The following is a 23,073-nucleotide window of genomic DNA, read 5'->3' as shown; positions in this document are numbered from 1 at the left end:
TGCTACAAAAATACTATGTTCTCAAAAAGTAATATCCTAACACACTATTTTTAGGGGACATTTGATATCTTTGTTATGTAAAATTTGTCTAAGTTATGAAACTTATATATAGTTTTGATGAACTTGTTTCGAGAAAAACAAAATAGTGCATTTGAAAGTGATTAATATAGGAAACAAAATTCGAGAGATTGAATAGGAATTTATTTTGATAGACATAGATATTTTCAAAGACTCTATTCAAACACATGTGGAGTTTAAAATCGCTAAAAACTAAGATTATTTCGAATTTCGAAAGATCAGTTGAAACAGTTATAAAGAAGTTATATGAAGATGTTTAATAGCATTAGATCAATGTATAAATAAAACTATTGACTTTCAATTTTTGGAGGGGGGAGGTTGAAACACAATTACTTCATTCCCCGATCATCGTATATATATTCAATTCTTATCTTTTATGAATTCATGTCTGTTTATTTTTCTTAACTTTATCTAATCTTTATTTCTTATTATTATTACAATTATTTAGAAACTAATTATTAAATCAAAAATATTTTTATCAAAGTTATTCTATTATCTTATGAATTATAACATTATTATAACTCAAATGGATACTTTTATCAAAATTATAATTGTGATTTGCATTAAATATTTAAACAATTCTTTATTAAGTTAAAAATTATGAATTTATTTATTTAATAAAAAAGAACTTGTAATAAAAAAATGAATTATCTCTTATCTTTAAATATTTATTTATTAATAGAATCATACAGTGAAAATTCTTTTATTATTTTAAAAATACATTCCTTTCAAAGAATAAATATAATTTTTATGACTAACAATCGTACATCTACTGTCCCTCCTTTTTCGATTTTGATTAGAGAATTACATTAAAAATGTATAAAATGTTATATGTATGTTTTGTTCTAAGTTCTAAGAGTATTTTTTGGATGAATAAAAAAAAATCTTTAAAACTTAGAGATCATAAAAGTGGACTACATACTTTGATCAATTGTTAATGAAAACACACACATATAAAGTAGAAATTCTTTAAATTAATACTCAGTAAATTAATAAACTTTCTAAAATAATAAATTTGTCTGGTCCCGATTTAGGGCAATATAAAAAATTGAAAAATTCTATAAAATAATAAAATAATAAAATAATGATTTTTCGTGAAATCTCTTTATAATTTTCGGTCCAAAAAAATTATAAATTAATAATTCATAGAAACAAAAAAAAATATATTATACTCTATTGAAATATGATTCAATATTATTAATTTACGTTGAGTTTCAAGGTTCACAACGTAATTCTAAGAGGCATGAACTAATTTGTCTTTTTGTTTGGTATGTATAATATAATTATTTAAAAACTCTTTAAATTAATAATTATTAATTTATTGATAAATTAAAAACTCTCTAAATTAATAAATTTCTCCGACATTATTAATTTATAGAGTTTTAACTAATGAAAGTTGCTTTTCACTTGTTTAATAAAAGGATAAGTAGAGAGAGAAAAAAAATGTGAAAACTTGAAATAAAATCCACTTTTTCACTTGTTTAATTAAAAATTATAAAAGTGTTTGAGCTCATTTTTTACTACTTTAACTTTTCTTTATTTTTGTTTTTATTTTTATCTTTCGGTTTCCATTCATTTAACGAACATGTGATGATATCGTAGTGTCTGTTTGTCTGGTAGGTAATTGTACCATAGCAATATACTAATATTTCTAAGAATATATATTCTGGTTAAAATAAAAAAGAAACAAACGAGATGTTGTGAATAATTTATAAATTAAAAAAAAACTAATTGTAACTTACAATATTTAATATTAAACATGCATGGGTTAGATATTAAATAGGTTAAAAAATTAAATTTTCATTTAAATGGATAAGCATATTATTATTATTATTATTATAACAAAATATGTAATTTGTGGGCTGATATATGTAGTATATTTTGTAAAAACTAAAAATAATTTCTCACTTTTTAAAAAAAGTAAAAGAATTTGATTTTTTGTTTTTAATAGTATTAAATAAGTGAAACTGCAATACACAACGGATAAAAAAAACAAACTGCAATACACAAACAATCAAATTTGTTTAAATTGCATATTTCAAGAAATAACTTGTGTAGGCTCATGACTAGTGATTTAGAACATGTCTGCAATCCGTTTGCGCGCGGTAATGTAAACGAACATTTACACATTTCAATATATGAAATACAAAAGTAATTAAGAATTTATTTCATTAGGTTTGAAGGTGGATTTATTTTATCTTAACAAAATTAATATTTATTTATTTATGTTAAAAATGTATTTAATTTAAAAAAATGGAAAAACATACTTCAGTTGAACCATAAAATTAATGTTGCACTTCTTTACTGTCACATCACATGTAGGTTGCGAGTTATGCAACCAGTTTCTAGTTCATAGTTAAAGAGTTCCCACAAAATATATTAGCATGGGACAAAGTTTTATCCTTTTAAGTAGGTCAGAATCTAGATAAGAATGTGAAAATAGATACTGTTATATAATGAGTTTAATGCTATATATATGTTTTGTTAATGTATTTTTTTATATTATCAATTAATTAAAAATCACTTGTTAAAAATGATTATTAAAAAATTAACAAACTTATTATATATTGATTGAATGATAGTATATATTCTTTGTATAATTTATATTCTCTTCTATAATATCAAATATATTTTCTAATTTATTGGTAAAGAGCTTCTATAACTTGATACATTTTTTTATAAGGAAAAAAATAATGTTTACGATTTGGTACACTCACGAAACACTTATAAATTCATTTTCTTTGATTTCCATCAATGCTTGTTTTTATTCTTTTAAGTTAATATATAACAACAATTGTATGTTTTCTTACTGTACGTCTTCGTGCAAACAGTTTTCATACTATATAACATATTTGATTTGATAAATTAAGCACATATCAAGTACTGAGACATAAATCATAATATTCAGTAAATATTTATTACTTTAATAGTTTAAATTATATTAAATTTTTTTATTCTAAAATCAAATTCCAATAGACTCAGCTTAATTGAGACGAATAATTTAACGGTCCGAATTTTTTTTTCTCGCACACATTTATTGTTATTCTTCGCACAACCTATATGTAAAACTATAAGATTTTGTATTTCAAGAATAGTGGGAAGAGAATAATTGTAATAATTGCTGAAAAACTTGTACATGTAAATGTGTAACAAAAGCATTAGTTTAAAATAACTTTTTCTAAGTCAGAAAATAATGACGAGAATAGTGGGAAGAGAATAATTTCTCCACGGAATCTTTTAGGAAAGAGAAGTGGTGGAAAGTGGGAACCGACCCTATTGGCCGAAAGTTAGAAGGATGAGGGGAAAAAGAAACACAGAATCAATGTCTGTTTTCTGAAGCAAACTAACGGATGATATATATGAAGGATTCGACGGTCTCTTATATTTTTCTATTAAATATAAAGTATAGCTGCATGACCAAGTTAGAAATTATGTTCAATAGGTAAGCATTTAAACAAGAGGTTCAAATTTCAACTTGGGATTACATTTACTAAAATTCCACTTCAAAAGTCTTATCTTCTTATAAGTTAGGTGTTTTTTCTATGGAGAAATATTAATTATTAATTTGTTAATTTTTTAATAGTAGCAAAGATTAAGAGGGTGTTTGGTTTGATTATTTTCTGTTTTTATTTTCACTGAAAATAGAAAATGCGGATAAAAATGCGCTTGATTGGATCTTTGAAAACATTTTTAGTGAAAATATTTTTTGAAACGAACCAAAAATTAGAAATAATAAAATCTCATTTTCAATATTTTTTTCAGTCGAAATTAGAAATTTCATTTTGGGTAAAATGAAAACGCGGTGACAAGGAATATAATTTTAAGCAAATCTAAAAATACATTTCCTTTTGAAAACGCGTTTTATTTCTTGAAAGTAGAAAATAAAAAGTCAAACCAAACATGTTTTTAAAATTCCAATCTTTTGAAAATGAAAACAGTTTTCAGAAAATAAAAACAAAAAATGAAAACAGAAAATAAAAATACAAACCAAACACACCCTTAAATTTGTTTTTATCTATTTTTTTCATTCTCTTATTTTTTCATCATTCAATCAATTTTATATTTTTCTTTTTGAGTTAGATCTTATCTTCTTGTTATATTCCTTTCCTACTATCTTGTATACACTTCATTATTAAACATAGTTGAAGGGGTTAGTTTAACTTGGACATAAAAATAATACATTTTTTAGGACATAAACACTTCATTAGACAACTTCTCAAAAATAAAATTAAAAAAAAACACCTCATTTGACAAAGGGAAAGCCAGCTGAAGATTGCATTTTTTTCTCATCATAGATAATTAGTTCGATGTGAATTATTGCTAAAAGAGAATATCTTCTATTGTTTGTAAATTACAATTAGAGCAATTTCAACGGGTTGTTTATATCAAATTCTTGGAGCTAAACAACGGTACTTAGTTGGTTTTATAGTATTGAAGCAAATGAGTTGGCATTGTTTACTTTGGCATTGTATTGACACTTCATCTTGGAGCTAATAATAATGTTAGTATTTGTCTTTCGTCAACTAATTTATACAAGTCAAAACTCCACTTCTAGAGATTTAAAAACCAGAAAATGCGTTTAACTTAAGGGAGAAATAAAAATGGTTTTTGTTTACACGGTATATAAAAATGGTTTCTTCCATATGAAATGGGTGTGTGCCTTTTGGATTGCTTCCATAGTGAAGTTGAAAGAAAAAAAATCAATTAATTAAACATTAGTACAAATTGTAAAATTAAATCTGAGATTAACATCGACAATAAAATTTAAAGATGTCAGGTTCAATCCGAATTAAGTCTACTACCATATCATTAAGAATAGTAAATGACTTTGGTAGGTATTTAATGAAAATAAAATAAGTCTTTATATTAGAAACTTACTTTTCAGTTTTTTTCTTTTGAAGTGTACACTTCAGTTAAAACACCACAAAATTGTATTAAAATAATCCTGCTATAATGCCTACCAAAGTCATTTTTTTTACAGGATTTATTTTAATTAAATACACACAAAGTAGCATTTCTTTAAGAATTCTTTCCTAGGACTACGACAACAAAAAAGTCATCACAAACTGCCTTTAATTTGGCCCAACCCACATCCATCCAAATTGGGCCAACACTTTTACCCTACGAAAAAGGTGGAATCGTCCCCTAAGACTAGGACTGAACCCTACGTTACCATTATTTAAATTGTGTGAAAGATTATTCTTTGGAACAAAAGGGCTAAAACTAGGACTGAACAGGGCCAGTAGATGCATTAGGAGTTAGGACTGAACCCTACTCTATTCATGTGCACATTAACTTCTACAACGGTTGACTTTCTGTTTCATTGCTTCTTTAATGTGCGCGGGACCTCCACTTTCTGCACTCACCCAATCCTTTGCTCTCTCTGTTACATTACTATGGGAATTAATTCAAGTTCATCACTGCTGCATTGCTCTCAACTCTCAAAGTTTCATCATATTAACTTATTTTAGAAAAATGTTTAAATATACCTTTTACTTCCATTTTTTTTTTTTATCAATTTTACTCTTAACAAATTAATTTAAAATATTTTATCCCAATAAGAAATTTATAAATTTTCTTTATTATAAAGGATGGTACTAATTTTCCCTTGCATCTTCTCGGTCTTGAGAAGTTCTTTTATGCGTGGGTCCCACACTTTATTTCAAATATTTCCTTAATGTTCAGCTCAACCAAATGATGTTGTCATCCTCTCTTCCCTTCTCTTCCTTCCTCTCCCCTCCTCCTCCGCTTTCTTTCATTAGTATCAAATTAAGGCTAAAAATTTGGGATAAAATATATCAAATTAAAAAGTTGGAATAAAATAGTTTTAATGGTAAAAATGCCATTAAACCTAAAAAAGAGTTATATATATAAGTTTATATTGTATATGTAAAGCATTTCTTTCTTTGTGTTTAACTCCTTGTTAAGGTTGCTTGAAGTTAAAATCAATTTTACATCTAAAATTAATTCATTAACATGATACAAACCATGATTTTGCACCTAATTAAATTAACGTTAGTTGTTTTTCAACGTGATTTGAAATCATTTAAACCCAAAGTAATATGTACTTAGCTATAAGTTGTCCACTTAGTAAAAGGCAAAGGTAATTATGAACTCACAACATAATCCTTTACGTTTACATTTTAGTGCAGTTCTCTGCATGCGCATATCACTAGCAACTTATTTTCACCTTGCTAGACAACATCTTAACAAAAACAAACCAATCTTATATATTTTTTTCAGTTTTTATTACAAGTCTTGTCAATTTGAAGAAGCACACTAGTGTCGGTAGGAGAAGAACTTGGTGCGACTATAGATGTATCAGGCATGCTTGTTAGTCCATTTGGTTGAGGCAATCTCTGTGTGTCATTGTTTTTGCCCCACAAAAAGAAGTACAATCCCATTATGATCAAAACCATGCCCACCAACCTACATATAGATTTTGAATTAGTAGTTTTTCTACACTATCTTAATGCAAATGTGCTGTTGATCTTGAGCTTATATATAACTTCTCCGTGCATAACACTTATAAGAGAAAAAAAAATCATAAGTTCATATGAGAAAACTTCTACAAATACATAAATAACTGCAAGGTCAAAAACATCACAATGCCTACACAAGGTAAAAATAAAAAGTAAAGAAACATTGAAAATTAGCATAATGTAAAGTAGGAAAAATGTTCTTACGTTTCGACTCCTATTGGTTGTCCAAGTACAATAGCTTCTGATATGGCCACAAAAATAAGAGCCAAGGGATTGAACATTGGAGGATAACTAGGTCCTTTGATTTTAATTGCCCAAGATAAAAAGCAAAATGAAGCAGCCGTAGCGAGTGCTCCCTACACAAATAAACATCACTTGTCTAATAACGAAAAGTTCAAAATATAAGTACTCATACAAATGTTATAACATTAAGCAAAAACAAACAAAATAAAGATGAATCAAGCAATTTTTTGTGCATTGTTTGTTCAATTTCTGTACTTCTTTTTGTTTTCTGTCTTTGAGAGTAATTATTCATATTGAATTTACAATTAATTAATATGTGAACTATTTTAAAAATATATTAAATAATAAGAAATATCCTAGCAGTGAAACATTGATCAAATAATGACTAATTAAGTATTAATTTTAATATATTTTATAATTTAATTAAGCATCCTAATAAATGGTCTTAATTCATTGGATTTATATAGTAGTTTCAACTTGCAGGCATGCATATCTTACCGAATATACTATAGTGATTAGTTGTAGATCCCACTCTAATCTCCACGAAGCTTTACTGGAATCTAAGAAGGCACCTATTATTGCTGCTTGAATTGCTGCGAGAATGCATGCTATCATTGTTCCCCAAAACCTCAGTGGAAATATTCTAAGCAACTTCACCTTTTTCAATTGAAAATAGCTATTCAAGATGAATATATAATAATAATAATAATAATAATAATCACATTGCATTTTTAGAGTGATCGAGAAGATAATTGTTCATTAACTTTTTTAATTTAACATTTGTTAACTATATTAGATGCAACAATATATATAGTAGACTAATACTATAAAGAATGAGATGCATACTTGCGCAATAAACCAGGCCGTTAAAGAGAAGCAACTGCAAATCAAAAACAAAGTGCCACGAAGCATGTTGGTTTTGTGTGCTGCAGTAGCAGTTTGAGCGTGATGACTATGGTGACCAAGATAAAACTCCTTCCCTTTGTAAAGACTATTAACTAATGCTCCACCAACACACAAAATTGCCCCTACACACTTAGCTTTACCTGCCCATGTTTGCAACCTCAGTTTCTCCATTCTGCATTAATTGATTAATCATGCATCAATGCTGGTTATTATGCAAGTACTACTATAATGGAAAGGATAGAAAATATTTACTCTCTATGTTCCATAACATAGTGTCGTCATAAGTTTTTTTTTTTTATATACTATAAGTCAAGAAAAGTTATTAAGTAGAAGATCAAAAAGAGATAATTTTATAAAATTAATCTAAGTAATTAAATAATATTTATTAGAGATATTAATAAAAAAAATAATTAATACTACATTAGAAAAAACTAAAATAATCTTGTACTTATTTTTATACTTTTTTTATGATATTTATTATGAGATAGAGAGGGTATATGTAATGAAAAATAGTAACTAGTGTCTTAATATCCTTGTTAAAGAATAAAAATAGAAATTTTTTCATTAGAATGTGTAATAGTATATCAAATGTTTTTTACTTATTGAGATTTCTTTTTAAGTAATGTTTTGGGACATTAATTACCGAGTATTAGGATCTTTATTTATATAAAAAGAGATATTTTTACACTCAAAACCATTTGACACCTAGAGAGAAATAAAGAGAGTAGAAAGAAAAATATAAATATGATAGGTTATATATATATGATTTGATAGAAAAAGAGATAAAAGAAAAAATGAAAGTATCATCTACGAATATATAATGTATAGGTGTAAAAAATCCGGACTCTATATGTCATGATCAGTTTCCAAATACCTGCATATGATAGACGTAAAGAAGGTGGTTATTGGAACTAAGTTGAGAAAATTGACTGAGAAGGTAGCTGAAGTGTCTCGCAGACCATAATAGAACAATCCTTGTGCTAGGGTCATCCTGTAATTAATTACAAAACAAGTAACAATTATAGAAAAATTAGAGTTAAAAGGAATTATGAGTGTGAATTAACATGGATTAAGCATTTCAAAATGAATAACTCTAGTACTAGTTTGTTAAAAAAAAAAAAAGTATTCTAGTACTAGCGCATTATAGTAGTCATAATTATTACTCCGTAGCTTATTCATGCTATTGAAAGAAATAATTAGTATTTTGTCGTCTAAGGGTTTAAGAAGGAGTAATTACTTTTCAAAATTAATTAATGCATTTGTAAACATGCTAAATGACAAACTATTTTACTCGTGCGAAGTCGTGTCTATTACATGCATTTGTAGCACGCATGGTTGGGAAGAGGAGGTTTAATTTTTGTTTTTGATGCATTGATTATTGAAAGAGTGGAAAAAAATTCCCACCTGTTTTATATATACATGTTTCAATCCTTGTCCTTTTTATCAATTAAAAACGATATCATGAAAAAAATAAAAATAAATGAAAGTAAGATATTACCACCTGTTTTACATAAAAATAATATTATATAGTGTTTTAAATTAAAGAAGATGAAAATAGATAATAAAAAAAAATGTTAGTAATCCAAATGAAAGGAGAGATATACACGGGTGTCTGACATATAGATCAGAAAGTCATGAACTTCATTAATCTTTGCCATGAAATATTCACCGTCGAACAAGTCATTGGAAAAAGAACTTGTGCAGTAACCATTAATAAGGGGCGGTGGATATTTGTACGTACAGTAGTTAATTTCTTCTATTCATGACGAGAAAATGCTCGAATACTTGCACCATTCACGAAAAAAAGGATTCCATTGTTAATATATTACAAATTTTGTTGCATGTAAACAAAAGACTGTCATTTGTCAAGATTTTTTTTATATAAACTAAATGATTAATTCATAATATTATTTTACTAAAATATCTTTATTTTTTTTCAATTTCTTTAAATATGTTATTAAATATTCGAATTTTTGTCGTATTTTTTAAATAAATTTATTATCTATTATTATCGTATTTTTGTCTTATTTTTTAAATAAATTTTAATGTAACTTTTAGTCGAAACTTTAATTCATTAATTTCTTAATTATTTCCTTTAAAATACTGATTACGTGAACTTCTTAAGTTAAAACTCTCTTAAATATGAAATGTTAGGGATAAACTTTTTCATTTATTCTTTGTTTATTTTGGCCTATCTATCTAAACAAATAGTAAGATTTATTAATAATTCTTCTAGACATAAACAGGAATAGATTTGTTAGAAGAGTAGACCGGAGAATTTGGGACGCAAATTCAAGTAAGGTTATTAGTATTCTTCTTTTTCTTCTTTTTTTCGTAATCTCCAATGCTTCCAAATCGAAAGTGTCACTGCCACACCAACTATATTCTTTCCAGTACAGCCAAAAAAACTAATGTATCCAATCTATAAAATTAACCAATTAAAGGTTGCCCTAAAATACTTAAAATTAGATTAAGGTTAGCCTGACTTTCCCACACTTCCTTTATCTGATTTTTATAGAAATGGTGCTAATTACTAATATACGTCGAAAATAAACGGCGCATCCATAAGTTTAATTATTGTTCCATAAAAGGTGAAACTGAAACATGGATCAGCAACACCAGAACTTTTACCATAGTTCTTCAGGAAGAATTACTTCCTCTGATTGAAAACGCATGCATGCTCCTTATCATAAAGAGTTTGTATTAGGGGTCCAAACATATATCTTAAAAGAAAGATAATGGAGATTCACTGCACTTCAGCATGCAAAAAAAAAAAAAAAAAGATATTTAAATGCTATCTTGTAATTATAAGGATGAGGCCAAAAACTTAATATCACATGTCAAGAGGTTCATTATTTTCCGGAGGGTATTTAAAAACAAAAGCGTTTCTTATTATATCCATTTAAATACAAAAACTGCAGTTTTATATAGGAATTAAAGAACGCCCACGTACCCCATTAATGCATTAATGAATAGCCAAAACCAAACCTTCCAAGTGAACTTCTTTGTGAGGCCTCTGCAACCACAATAACATGGATCAAGAGAACATCAACAAGCAAAAGTGTTGGGGTAAAATAAAAATCATGAACAAAATTAAAGAGACCAATAAGAGAAGCAAATTTCAGGTAGAGCACATAAATAAATTGAGTGCATGCATGTTCGAATTGATTTTTTTTAAGAGAAATAACTCTCTTTCGAAAGTTGTTTTAGGAAACCAAAAAAAAATACTTCTAAAAAATAACAAGAACAAAAGTAACATGCACTAAGAACAAATTGAATAGGTTTGTCTTAAAACTCCAACATGGAAGATGTATTAAGTTTAGTAAAAATTTACAGATCGACTAAAACCTATTCAATAGTTTCCTATCTAAAAATTTTCCTTTCTCAATTCTGCAGCAACCGAAGTAAGAATATTGAATGTTTTTATTTTTATTTTTTAAATGTTAAATATATTTATTCTTTTAATAACTTTTAATGAAATATCAAGAAACTTAATAGAAGAACATTGTAAGAACATATAACGTCATTTAAAGTTTTTTTAAAAAAGGAACAAAGATTTATCGAAAAAGTTGGATTGAACATACAATTTGAATAAGAGCAAAGCAACTAGAAGAACATAAAAAGCTTATACCTTTCGAAGTAAAGCGCAAAGGGAGCAACACAAATTGCAGCAACAATATGACGATAAGTAATAAGTGCACCAATGAAAGAGCCTTTAACCAATATAACCCTTGACAGAAGCTGCAACCCAGTTACAAAAAGTTGCACTAGTACCATGCTCAATATAGCCTGAGAAGAAGTGAACCATTTCTTCAAAGTGTTCATCCTGATCTTTCCCTCAATTACTCCACCAAATTCTGTGTGACTCATTGTAAGTGCCTAAGAAGAAGAGGTGGAAGAGAAGAAATATTAAAAGCAAAATAGTAAGTGCTAACTTGCTGTCTTTGTTGTCTCTTACTACAAGAGAGACACGTACATATTAAGGTAGATATAAATAGGGGTGGGAAAAAAAATCTGTTCCCATTGAATCAAACTGAACTTAATTAATTTTTTGAATTAGTTAAAGAAAAAAGGAATGTATTGTTTTATAAAAGTAATTCGATTAATTGAATTATTTTTACAAAATTAATTCGATTAATCCAATTGGTTTTTACTTAAATATTTTATTTTTTATTTGAAAACCCAAATCTTTAAATTAATTTAAAATTGATTAAAAATCAGTTGGATTTAAAATTAATTTTTTAAAATCAATTCGGTATTGAATCAATTTTCAAGCCAATTTAAATATTAAAATATAAAATGAAACCTGTTAAAATAATTTAAAATCAATTTGATTTAATTTTTAAACCAATCTAATTTTTACACACTTCTAAATTTAGATGCATGAAACGGTTCTGGCTCGGCAGCGTATGCAGGTAGCTATGTGATGCACACTACACGAGTGAAAAATTAAAAAGTCAAATGCAAAAATAAATGATAGACAGCTTCGGAAAGTTCTCATAGGAAAATGAATATGATGATAAATGTCATATATTAGAGCAAAACCATTATGTCAGGAAAATCTCTCACCCTTCCACGCGCGTTTCTCTAAGTTTGTCATCATTACTTGTTATGCTATATCCCATTACTTTTAATAAGTGTAAAAATATGTTTTTAATCATTGTATTTTCGGTTAACTAATTTGATTTTAATACTTATAGTTTTAAATCCATTGATTTAATCTTTATACTTAAAAAAAATATGTGAATTTAGTTCATACATACTAATGATCGATTTTAAACTATGGTTCTATCTATTGATAATTAGAATACTAAATTTAAAACTTTTTACATATGTATATGTTGTACTAAGTATACGTTGTACTAAAAAAATTTAGTATAATATATACCTATGTTAGAAAATTTTAAATTTTGAAAATTGGATCAATCAGCTGATTTGATAAAAAACCAATCAAGTGTTTAGTTCAATACTTTCTAAAAATTAATTAAATTAACTTAAAGTCATTAAACTGATCAAAAATCAATAAAATTCAATGGATTATTGATTTTGTTTAAAATTATTTTTTTAAAAATAATTTTAAAATAATATTGTCTTGTTTTTTTAAAAAAATATTATAAGTATGATATTTTTAAGTGAAGTTTATTTTTTATTATTATCAATTTATATATATTATGTTATTTTTATTCAATATTACTATAATATTATATTAAAATATTAAAACCGATTCAATCACTTGGACCATTAAGTCTTAAATCAGTATTTTCACCTATTCAATCACAGGTTCGGTTACCAAAACATTGGTTCTTATACAGTGTGTGTTAATAAAACAAAATATAATCATATTCGCATTATGTATTTGGAAATACATGAATTGAGAGAGGAAGAGAGGAAGATTCGCCAGCTTTGAGTGGAGTGGAGGACAACTTTCAAAACTGATTAATCTGAATTTATTGAAACTTTCATGATCCTATTTAACTCAAGGGTTGGTCCCATGAACGAAACGTGTTGAAGCAAAATGAAAACCAAAACCCTAAATCAATTAAAAGTTATACCATCAATGTACACGACAAAGTGTACGGGGAATTCGTGAAGTTCGAACCCGATGAAAAGTTTTAGCAGGATGCACTCAAAAATCGCACTCACAGGTACAAAGTAACAGCGTAATGGAAGAATAAAGGGGGTTTGGAGGTTTTTTTATGTGAGAAGACAAATGTTTGAGTTTAGTGAATGAGGGAACAAAAAAGAAATGAAAATAAAATGTGTTGATTTTGATTTTTGGGATTTGTCTGACAAAAACCCTATTTAACTCAAGGGTTGATCCAGAGTGTGGATGCAGTTAAAGAATTTTATGCACTGAGGATGCATGATTTAAAAACGTGCAAAGTCATCCTTCCAATGCACAATTTTCGGTGTATTAAAAATTGACAATTTATAGAAACAAGTTATTGATTGTTGAGGGCATTTAATTAATTTTTTGTGGGAGGATAATTCTATAAACACATCTTCTCCCTTCTTCACTCATGATGCATCAAATTAGAGCATCCTCACATTCGTTGTCAAAATTGTGAGAGAGAGCCAAGAGTTTTTAAGAGAAAAAATTAGTGAGCCAATTAGTGAGTGTCATGTTCATAAATTGAAGTTACATTATTATATTTTTGTATTCTCATTATTATTATAGTGGAAGATTTAAGAGGCATACTAGTTCTATAATTTTTTCTTACTGACATTGAGAAGGTTTTGGATACTAAAAATTTACTACGGCGTTATTATTCTACGTTTACGTTTAGCGTCTATTTTTAATTCAAATATGATGACATTTGTGGTCGCCTACCTAGTCTACCAAATAAAAAACATGTATAGAGACACTTTCAAGCAGAAGTTTCTTGATTCAACCTCTGTAGGGTTATCTTTGAATTACTAACACGCAGATTTACATAAAAAAAATCACGACCCTATTAAAAAAGTCATTTGTCATTAATCCAAATATGTATGTGATCTAAATTTAAATAACAAAAAATTAACAACAAAAAAATAGGAAATTTGATTTTCCCGCTTAACTTTTTTTTTTTCAGGTGGCTAAAGTATTGTTATATTGTATGAAAAAATGTTGGGAAAATGGCTTAAGTACAGAAAATCATAATTCAAGCATTTTAGTAGGGTAATTTATATGTCAAGCATTTTAGTCTATTTTATCCACTTTGTGATGAAGGCCAAAGCTAACTATCAATTTTACAACACAATCCTTTAAATTTAAACATTGTGTTGTACCTTTCACATACTATGGTTAAAAAATATTGCACTTTTCTAATCTCTGCCTTGAACTTTAGCTCTCATACATTCAAAGGATTATTTATTTTTTTTAGTTTTTGTCAGACTTTTCAAGTTCTAGAATTACTGAATTTGTAGGTGAAGAATTTGGCACTATTGTGGCCACTGATTCTGCCCCAGTAGACAAATCAGTCACGTTTGATACTTCTGCAATTGATACAATTGGTTGTTGAACCATGCGTTTAGTCTCATTGTTTTTGCCCCACAAAAAGAAGTATAATCCTACCATGATCAAAATCATGCCTAGCAACCTGCACATAGATATTAGATTAGTACTTTTTCTACATGTATCATAAGGAAATATCAAAGCTATATTGTTGAGAAGGACAAAATTTAGATTTAATTTCTTAGGAACATTAAGTATTATTTTTAATCAGAATTGGTGTTTCAACTTTGTAACATATAGATCAAACTTTGTAAATCTACTTTAGATGAAACTTCAATTCTAATTAGAAAACAATGCCAAAAAATTCAAGGAATTGGATATAAGTTTAGAAAAGACAATCTACTTTAGATTAAATGGTCTCTTCCTAATGAAGATGACCAAGTGATTGTGTGATGGTAGCTGAATACCTAGATAAGGTAAGAATATAAAGTAACATTGAAATTGACATAATGTCTAGTAGGAGAAATATTCATACATTCCAACGGTTAATGGTTCGCCAAGTATGATAGCTTCTGAAAAGGCCACAAAAATAAGACCTAGGGGATTGAACATTGGGGGATAACTTGGTCCTTTGATTGTAATTACCCAAGATAGTAGGCTGAATGTAGCAGCTGTAGCTAGTGCTCCCTACACAAAAAAAAAAAAACACTTGTTAATAATTACTTCAAAGTGTGCATGTTCCTCTTTCAAAGTTCATGTCAAATTAAATCACATGATGAATTTCAAATTTAGAAACTAAGCTACATCTTGATTCATGATTTTATCCATTTCAATTTGTTGATAAAGCAAATGATTAATTTAAATCATAATTTCTTAGTAGTAAAATTTATTTGGTATTCAGAGTATCTTACCGAGTACAATATAGTGACCAATTGTAAATTCCACTCTAATCTCCAAGCAGCTTTTCTGGAATCTATGCAAATACCTATTATTCCTCCTTGAATTGCTGCCAAAATGCATGCTAGCATTGTTCCTGTATACCTTAGTGGAAATACTTTAAGCAATTGGACCTGTTTATTAAATTGAAAATATTCATTTGAGAAGGATAATAAATTAATAATCACACGAAAACCTTTTTTTCTAACAAAACTGAAGAAAATTATTAGCAAAGAGAGTTATGACAGTAAACTGAAAAGGGTTAATCGACTCGTCTTATACTCATATTGGATGGTTGATATGATATAAGTTAACACAATTCATCATGACTTTGTTAATTGTTATATAAGTTTCTCTGTTAAGATGCTCTTATACATGAAAATGATAAGATAATTCAAGCAAGTTATAAAACAATAGGATACCTACTTGAACAATAAACCATGTTGTGTATGAGAAGCAACTGCAAATCAAAAGGAAAGTGCCCCGAAGCATGTGAGTTTTGTGTGCCGCAACAACAATTTGAACATGATGACTATGATGACCAAGATAAAATTCCTTCCCTTTGTAAAGACTGGTAGCTAATGCTCCCCCAACACACAAAATTGCCCCTCCACACTTAGCTCTACCCGCCCAAGTGTGCAGACCCAATTTCTCCCATCTGCATTGATTCATCAACTAGTGTTAGCTATGCAATAATGCTAGGGAATATTTTTTCAGATTTATACATCTAAACTGGTATAGTCTAGATACCTAAATATGATAGAGGTAAAGAAGGTGGATATAGGAACCAAGTTGAGAAAATTGACAGAGTAAGTGGCAGAAGTATCTCTCAAACCATAATAGAATAATCCTTGAGCCAGAACCATCCTGTATTAATTTGATATCATCACATTGTTAAAAAATCATAATGACAAGCCATCAATTAGTATAAATATCCACTTTATAGAACTTGTAAATTTATAGTAAAAAAGGAACAGAGTATCTGTGTGTTGACATGGTTTAAGCCTTTCAAGATAAGGAATGTCATGATGCCTATGATATATTGCAATTATAATTTCTTGTAATTCAAATTATTTATCAAGTATGAAACACCTTTGTTTATTTGATTATTGAATGTAAAATGAAGATAAAATACTTAACTCATATGATGTTGTTCTTGTCGGTCAATCAATCAATATTATACATTTGCAAGGTGGTTTGGGAGAAAGGACTTAGTTTCTATATATATATAGGCATAATTGAAAGAAAATGATAAACACAACTATTAAACATATAGACCATGAAATTATAAGCTTCATTAATTTTAGTATGAAATTTCATAGTGGCACAATTCATTTGGAAAAAAGAACTTGTGTGATAACCATTAAGAGGGAGAAATAATATCTTTATATATACTCCTTTCATCTCATATTATTTATCTTTTAAGGTACTAATTTACATTCTTTAAAAAATATTAATTACACAAATTATGAAAAAATATTTTTATTAAAAAAATTAAAATATAAATGTGAATTTATTTGAATATATAGGTGAGATACCAATAAATAAAAGTATAATTTTTTTACGAGAAATAAAAGTATAATGGATTGTGTAATTTGAGATAGAATGAGTAGAATTCCTTCTGTTTTTGTGGCGGGGAAGAGCTACAAATACCTATTACCATCAACAATAAAATGGACGTATTTTGGTTGCATGTATAATGTTATGGCTGAATTGTCTCAAATATTATCTATTTTACCTTACCATCTAAAAAAATAACATTTATTTGTTGTTCTCATCGTAACAATGAATAGATTTACTAATAAGTGTAGATGGTACTTTAAAAAAATGGTATAATTTTGGACACAAATCTATGTAAAGTTCCATAAAAAATATATAAAATTTGATAGTCAAACCAAACAGGGTCACTAGCTACAAAATTTTATTTTCAATTAATATTTTTTTTCTTTTTGTAGTATCCAAATTTTGCCAAGTTGAAAGTGGCACCAACTTTTAAACCACAAGCTCACATTCATTATATTTAATGAACGATTGATTGGTTGCAATTAGGGATGAAAACAGGTCAGATCAGGCTTGTTTAAGTCTGGCCTTGATCTGAATTAAAAATATAAAGTCATAGGCTTTTTTTAGGCTTGATATGGCCTATTTAAAAGTCTGGCTTGACTTACGAGATTATTAAAAAATTTATTTTACAATAAATATTATATATGAAGGAAATCTAATAACTATATCGTGAAATTTTGAGAATTCATATAGTACTTTTTAAAATTTAATATAAAGAAAGACACATACTTCCCTTTTAATTTGTGTGTGAAACAAAAACAAGTTAAAATTAATTAGAGCATTCTAATATGAGATTAAAATTCATTAATCATAATGACTCAAGTAAGAATTATAATCGAAACACTTTAAGTATTTAAGAAAATATTCTAAATCAAATAAGCAAGTAAAATACCATAAGTTCCATTCGGTAATCTAGTCTTAATGTCAAATACTAAAATAAATAAGAAATAAGAATCAAGACAAGTTTTAATATATAAGCAAGTCTTAATGTCAAACCTAACATGTTTTTTTTTAAGCTTGAGTCTGACTTTTTTATTTAAATAGGCTTTTCAAAAAGTTTGAACTTGACTTTTATAATAAATAAGCCAAGCCGGGCCAAAGGCCCTTAATAGGCAACCTGACTCATTTCCATCCCTAGTTGCAATCGAAGACCTAAAAACTAGAGGTAAACCAACCTTACTCTATCACACTTCTTCATTAATTTGTATATTTAGAAAAATGGTGTTAATTAGAAATAAACTTCAAAAATAAACAACATATTCACATGTCAAATAATTGTTTTATTAATTATTGGTGGATATTCAAGAGACAACAATGGACATTCATTCAAGTTTGAATACTTGCATGTTATATATAGTCATGTCAAACATAATCTCACAAGTTACATTTCAAAAAATTCATTTTCAATCCGATATTTAAAAATAATAATCTTTAAGAAATGTTTTAAGGATACTAGTTAAGAAAAAGTTAGTAAATAATTTTTTATTAAAATTTAAAAATTGCAGTTTGAAGTACAAGAATGCATGAAAAGTGTTTCTCTCACTCTTTTTTTTGTAAAATCTTTTTACTTTAAGACACTTAGTTTTATAGATTTTTCTAAGATCAAAAGTGCATTGTGTCATTTATTAATAAATGTTTGTATATTTGATTAATCCAATTTTTAAGAAGTAAAGAATGCGTACCCTGTCAATGCGTTAACAAAGAGCCAAAACCAAACTTTCAAAGTATATTTCTTTGTGCGGCCTCTGCATTCACAATTCAGAATCATTTGCAAGTGAAAGCATCCACAATCAAAGAGTGATTAAAAGAATAAAATATATTTTTAATTTGTTAAGATATTAATTTATTTATATTTTTATTTAGTTTGTTAACTTGAGTCTTTAGAGTTAGTTTTAAGCAACTAATTAAAGGAAAATTATTAGAAAAGAAGATTTATTATATGAAAACTACATAAAATCACCTTCAAAATGTTAACAAAAAAACAATTTAATATTATTATAAAGTATTAGAAGAATTAACATGAGAATATAACATCAACAAAGATAATTTGACTCAGTTTATTTTGAATTTTTCTTTTTTTTAAAAACAAAAAATGAATCAAACACTTTCTAAAAGGTTTTAAAAACCGAGTAACTTATTTTTTATGAAGAAAAAAGTATTTTTTTAATAAAATTAGGTAAAATTAACTTTTAAAAATCCAGCTTCTATTCTTTCCACATACACTCTCCCTATTATCTTTTCTCTTTTTCCCTTTGTCTTCACCTTTTCACTCTCTTTCCTTATTCTCTCTTGAACTTCTCTCTTATTGTGATCTCTCTCTCCTACAATTCTCTTGTCTCTCCTTCTCAATCTTTTTAATAGTTCCTCTCACTTACACTCTTTGCTATCTTTCTAATCTTCTTTTTTAATTTGAAAAAATCAGAATCATAAAAAATTCTTTTTATTTTTAAAACTCTTATGAATTTTAATTCTAAATAACTTTTAAATTAAAAAAAAATGCCAAATATAATGTCAGAAAACAACCAAGTTTCACATGAGTATTAGATTACATATATACTAGATTGTAATTTCATCATATTTCTTGATATTGAATGAAATTATGAATAAATATAATGGATGCGATTGCAATTACAGTCAATTTAGAAATCTTAACAATGAGGCCAAAATCACGGTCACACATAAAACATTTCTTAAAACCTTGAGTAAGAGAGAAACAAGTTTTATAAGGAACAAATAATAACTAGAATGAAAAACAAACCTTTCAAAGTAGAATGCAAAGGGGGCAACACAAATAGCAGCAACAAGGTGACGATATACAATGAGGGAAAAGATGAAAAAGCCACGAACCAATATGATCCTTGATAGTAACTGCAACCCAGTAAGAAAAATTTGTACTAGTATCATACCCAATAGAACTTGGGATGATGTGAACCATTCTTTGAAACCTCTCTTCTTCTCCTCCATTGCTTTGTTTGTGTCACTCTTTCCCTCCCTCTAAGGAAATCAAAAGAAAGAAACAAAACAAATTAATAAGGTGTTGAACTCGCTCGATCTATAAATTATCTCTTACTACAAGAGACATAAATATATATATACACTACTTAACAAAAGCGTGTGTTAGAAGAAATGAAGAAACGGTTTTGGCTATCGGCAAGTTATGTAACTATGTGAATTATGAAACACATAATAGCAAATACTAGTGAAATTAAAAAAAAAATGAAGTGCGGAAATTAATGAAGAAAGCTAATTTGGAAACTTCTAAGGGAAATGAACATGGTGACAGATGCCACACAATAGAGCAAAACCATTGTGTTAGGAAACTCTGTGTCAACTTGCTAATGGCTTCTCCCATGTTGTCACCGTTACATGTTGTGCTGTATGCCATTTGTGATATATATGATAATAATAGTAATAATATGCTTTGTATTAAATAGTTGGGTTGGGACATTTCGTGAGGTAATTGAAGGTTACTTGGTGCCGTGTTCGAATGCTAGGAGAGTTAATATCTTCTATATAAGGAAGTGTCAATACTTGAACAAATTTCTTGTGATAATGTTCAAGTGTGAAGAAACCATGGTAAGTTAAGAAAGATGATGAAAACAAATGGTGCTAGCATTCTAGCGATAACAAGCACGACTTACCTCCTTTTTTTTTTTTTGGTACTCTTCTTATTTAACAAGTGAATGACGACATGAAATTTTCATGTTAAAACAACACAAATGTTTGAATCGTATCTATTCACGAGAAAATACACTTTAAAGAATTCTAACGTTAGAGACTCAAAATACTTTAGTAAATTATATTACGCGTCAATCTAACGATTAACACGATAGTAGACATATAAGACAAAAAGAATTCGGTTGAACTTTTATCTATTCACGATAAAGAACACACACTTTAGAAAAAGACTCAAATACTTTACTAGACTCTTTATTTTTTATTATTCATAGAAATTGAACATGATATCAAACTTACAATATTTATTATATTCAATCAACTGAGTTAAAAACCTTTAATCTTTAACGGATTCTGATATGCATAAACTAGTGACTAGCGTGATAGTGAAGATATATTAAATATGAAATGTCGGTCATCAGACGCTCCACTATCAAACAAAAAAAAAAGTTAATGCACAATTGCAACCACTATATATGGTGAGGGTTCATTCACATCATGTATTCATATTGTACTAAAATTTATTCAAAAAAATCTAAGTAGGAAGCATTTGCATGAGATAGCTTACTCTTTAAGGCTGGGGTTTGGGGGGTTAAACGGTTTGAATTCTATCTTTCTTTGTTGTTGCAATGTTTCTTGTATATAATTTTATTAGGGCAACATGTAAAAATGTCTCTCAAATTAAGGGTGTCATGCATTTTGTAATTTGAAATTGAAATTTACCAACACGAATCTTATTGGACTCAAGATTATACCCATTAACTTCTTATAAGTGGATTTTGTACATGTATGCGAGTAGGTCAATATCCACTAATCTGCATAACTATATTAAGTATCACTTCCATGATATAGGCTGGGCTCAAATTAAGCAAAATATCATTTTATGAGCCTAATATATTTACAATGCCATAGACGGTACGACATGCATGCACCTCTTTAAGACATTCCATGGTCCTCCTGAATTTAAATTTCTGTCAAACTAATGAGCTAATTCGGCTGAGCAAAGAAAAAAAGTGTTCTAATTTTCAAAAGATTTTTAAGTGTGTGAAAATATTTTATTAAGACAAGCGGATAAAATTATAAATTATTTATTAAAATATAACGGACTACTTAAAACATAAGAATAGAGACAAAAATTTTAACATGACAATTAATTGATAGACAAATCTAGGATGTAAAAAAAACTTCATTTATTGCTCTAAGTTGTGGTATAGTTTTCAAGCTTTATCATTTTCTCAAATAAAAAAAGTTAAAGGGTACGAAACAGTTTTCCTCAAAACACTCATAAGTTTTCTTTATCATCCTACGCAACTTTTCAATATTATTTTCAAATAAATATGTTATATATGTTTAATACGACAGCAAACCACTGAGAGTTTTAACTGAATAACAAGTCCTTAGACTTTCACTAATCTCAGATTTTTTTCTCCTCGTGAAATTTATTCTCTCTCTCACCCTCTCTCCCATATATATTATTCTCTCAAACTCATTTAACTATTAGCTCAGCTCCAAAACCTTAAGATTTCTTCCAGTACCATGACAACTCTGTCCCTTTATTTGATCATTGCCTTTTATAAATCTCTTATCTAGTGTGCCCTTTCAAAGAGCCGAATAATCTGAATACGTTGAATTGATTCGATGATGGTGACTTTAATTGTTTTGAAGATTTATCAAATTAAATGCAACAATGGCGATGTATTCGCAAATCTCTGCAACTCCAAGGTTTACTTATTGGACCCATTTTAAAATGTAAAACGAAATCCTCAGCAGCCTATAATATACAAAGGAGTGAAAGAAGAAGAAAAACACATATAGTTGGAATGCATGTTACCATGTATCAACATCTAATTATTTAAAATAAAACTATAATTTATAATACAAATATATAACTATATCTTATATAATATCTTAACCATTTAATGTTAAGAGAATATTTGAACCTCCTTAGCCCCTCCTAACTGCCAAAATAACTATTTGCAGTTTTTTATGCCCCCAAAGCCCAAGAGATCAATTAAGGCCACTAATGCCACAACCACAAGATTGGGTCTTTTAATTCCTACACCTCCTATTTTGCTTCCTGCACCCCCAAAAGACAAGTATTATAACTTATAAGTAATTTCGCAGAGATAGAGAATCAGTTTCCACACGAAGCTCCTCTAACTTCAAGTCGGCTGCCATATGCAGTCCATAAAATATTGACCATAACTCATCATCAACAATGGTCAATTCTACTTAGACTTATCTAAATGACACAAT

General features: G+C 27.9%; 2 protein-coding genes across 3 annotated transcripts; both read right to left on the bottom strand.

Moving 5' to 3' along the window:
* Positions 1-6,169: 6,169 nt before the first annotated feature.
* LOC100782551 (WAT1-related protein At5g64700) lies at positions 6,170-11,670 on the bottom strand. Its single transcript, XM_003519182.5, has 7 exons — positions 11,341-11,670; positions 10,663-10,725; positions 8,584-8,700; positions 7,650-7,881; positions 7,302-7,460; positions 6,765-6,916; positions 6,170-6,507 (listed from the first exon to the last, which is right to left on the bottom strand). The coding sequence occupies exons 1-7, from the start codon at positions 11,577-11,579 to the stop codon at positions 6,318-6,320; spliced, it is 1,152 nt and encodes a 383-aa protein (XP_003519230.1). The 5' UTR covers positions 11,580-11,670; the 3' UTR covers positions 6,170-6,317.
* Positions 11,671-14,234: 2,564 nt separating this feature from the next.
* Positions 14,235-20,767, bottom strand: LOC100792281 (WAT1-related protein At5g64700). Of its 2 annotated transcripts, XM_006575327.4 has the most exons (8): positions 20,448-20,766; positions 19,901-20,136; positions 18,825-18,887; positions 16,330-16,446; positions 16,006-16,237; positions 15,555-15,713; positions 15,179-15,330; positions 14,238-14,788 (listed from the first exon to the last, which is right to left on the bottom strand). In XM_006575327.4, the coding sequence occupies exons 1-8, from the start codon at positions 20,448-20,450 to the stop codon at positions 14,569-14,571; spliced, it is 1,182 nt and encodes a 393-aa protein (XP_006575390.1). In that variant the 5' UTR covers positions 20,451-20,766; the 3' UTR covers positions 14,238-14,568. The 2 variants fall into 2 exon arrangements, with proteins under 2 accessions (XP_014624582.1, XP_006575390.1); XM_014769096.3 differs by lacking the exon at positions 18,825-18,887 and having other exon boundaries at positions 14,235-14,788; positions 20,448-20,767.
* Positions 20,768-23,073: the final 2,306 nt, after the last annotated feature.

The sequence above is a fragment of the Glycine max genome, chromosome 2 (assembly GCF_000004515.6).
Source record: "Glycine max cultivar Williams 82 chromosome 2, Glycine_max_v4.0, whole genome shotgun sequence".
NCBI classification, from domain to species: Eukaryota; Viridiplantae; Streptophyta; class Magnoliopsida; order Fabales; family Fabaceae; genus Glycine; species Glycine max.
This window is presented reverse-complemented; position numbering and strand designations above follow the sequence as displayed.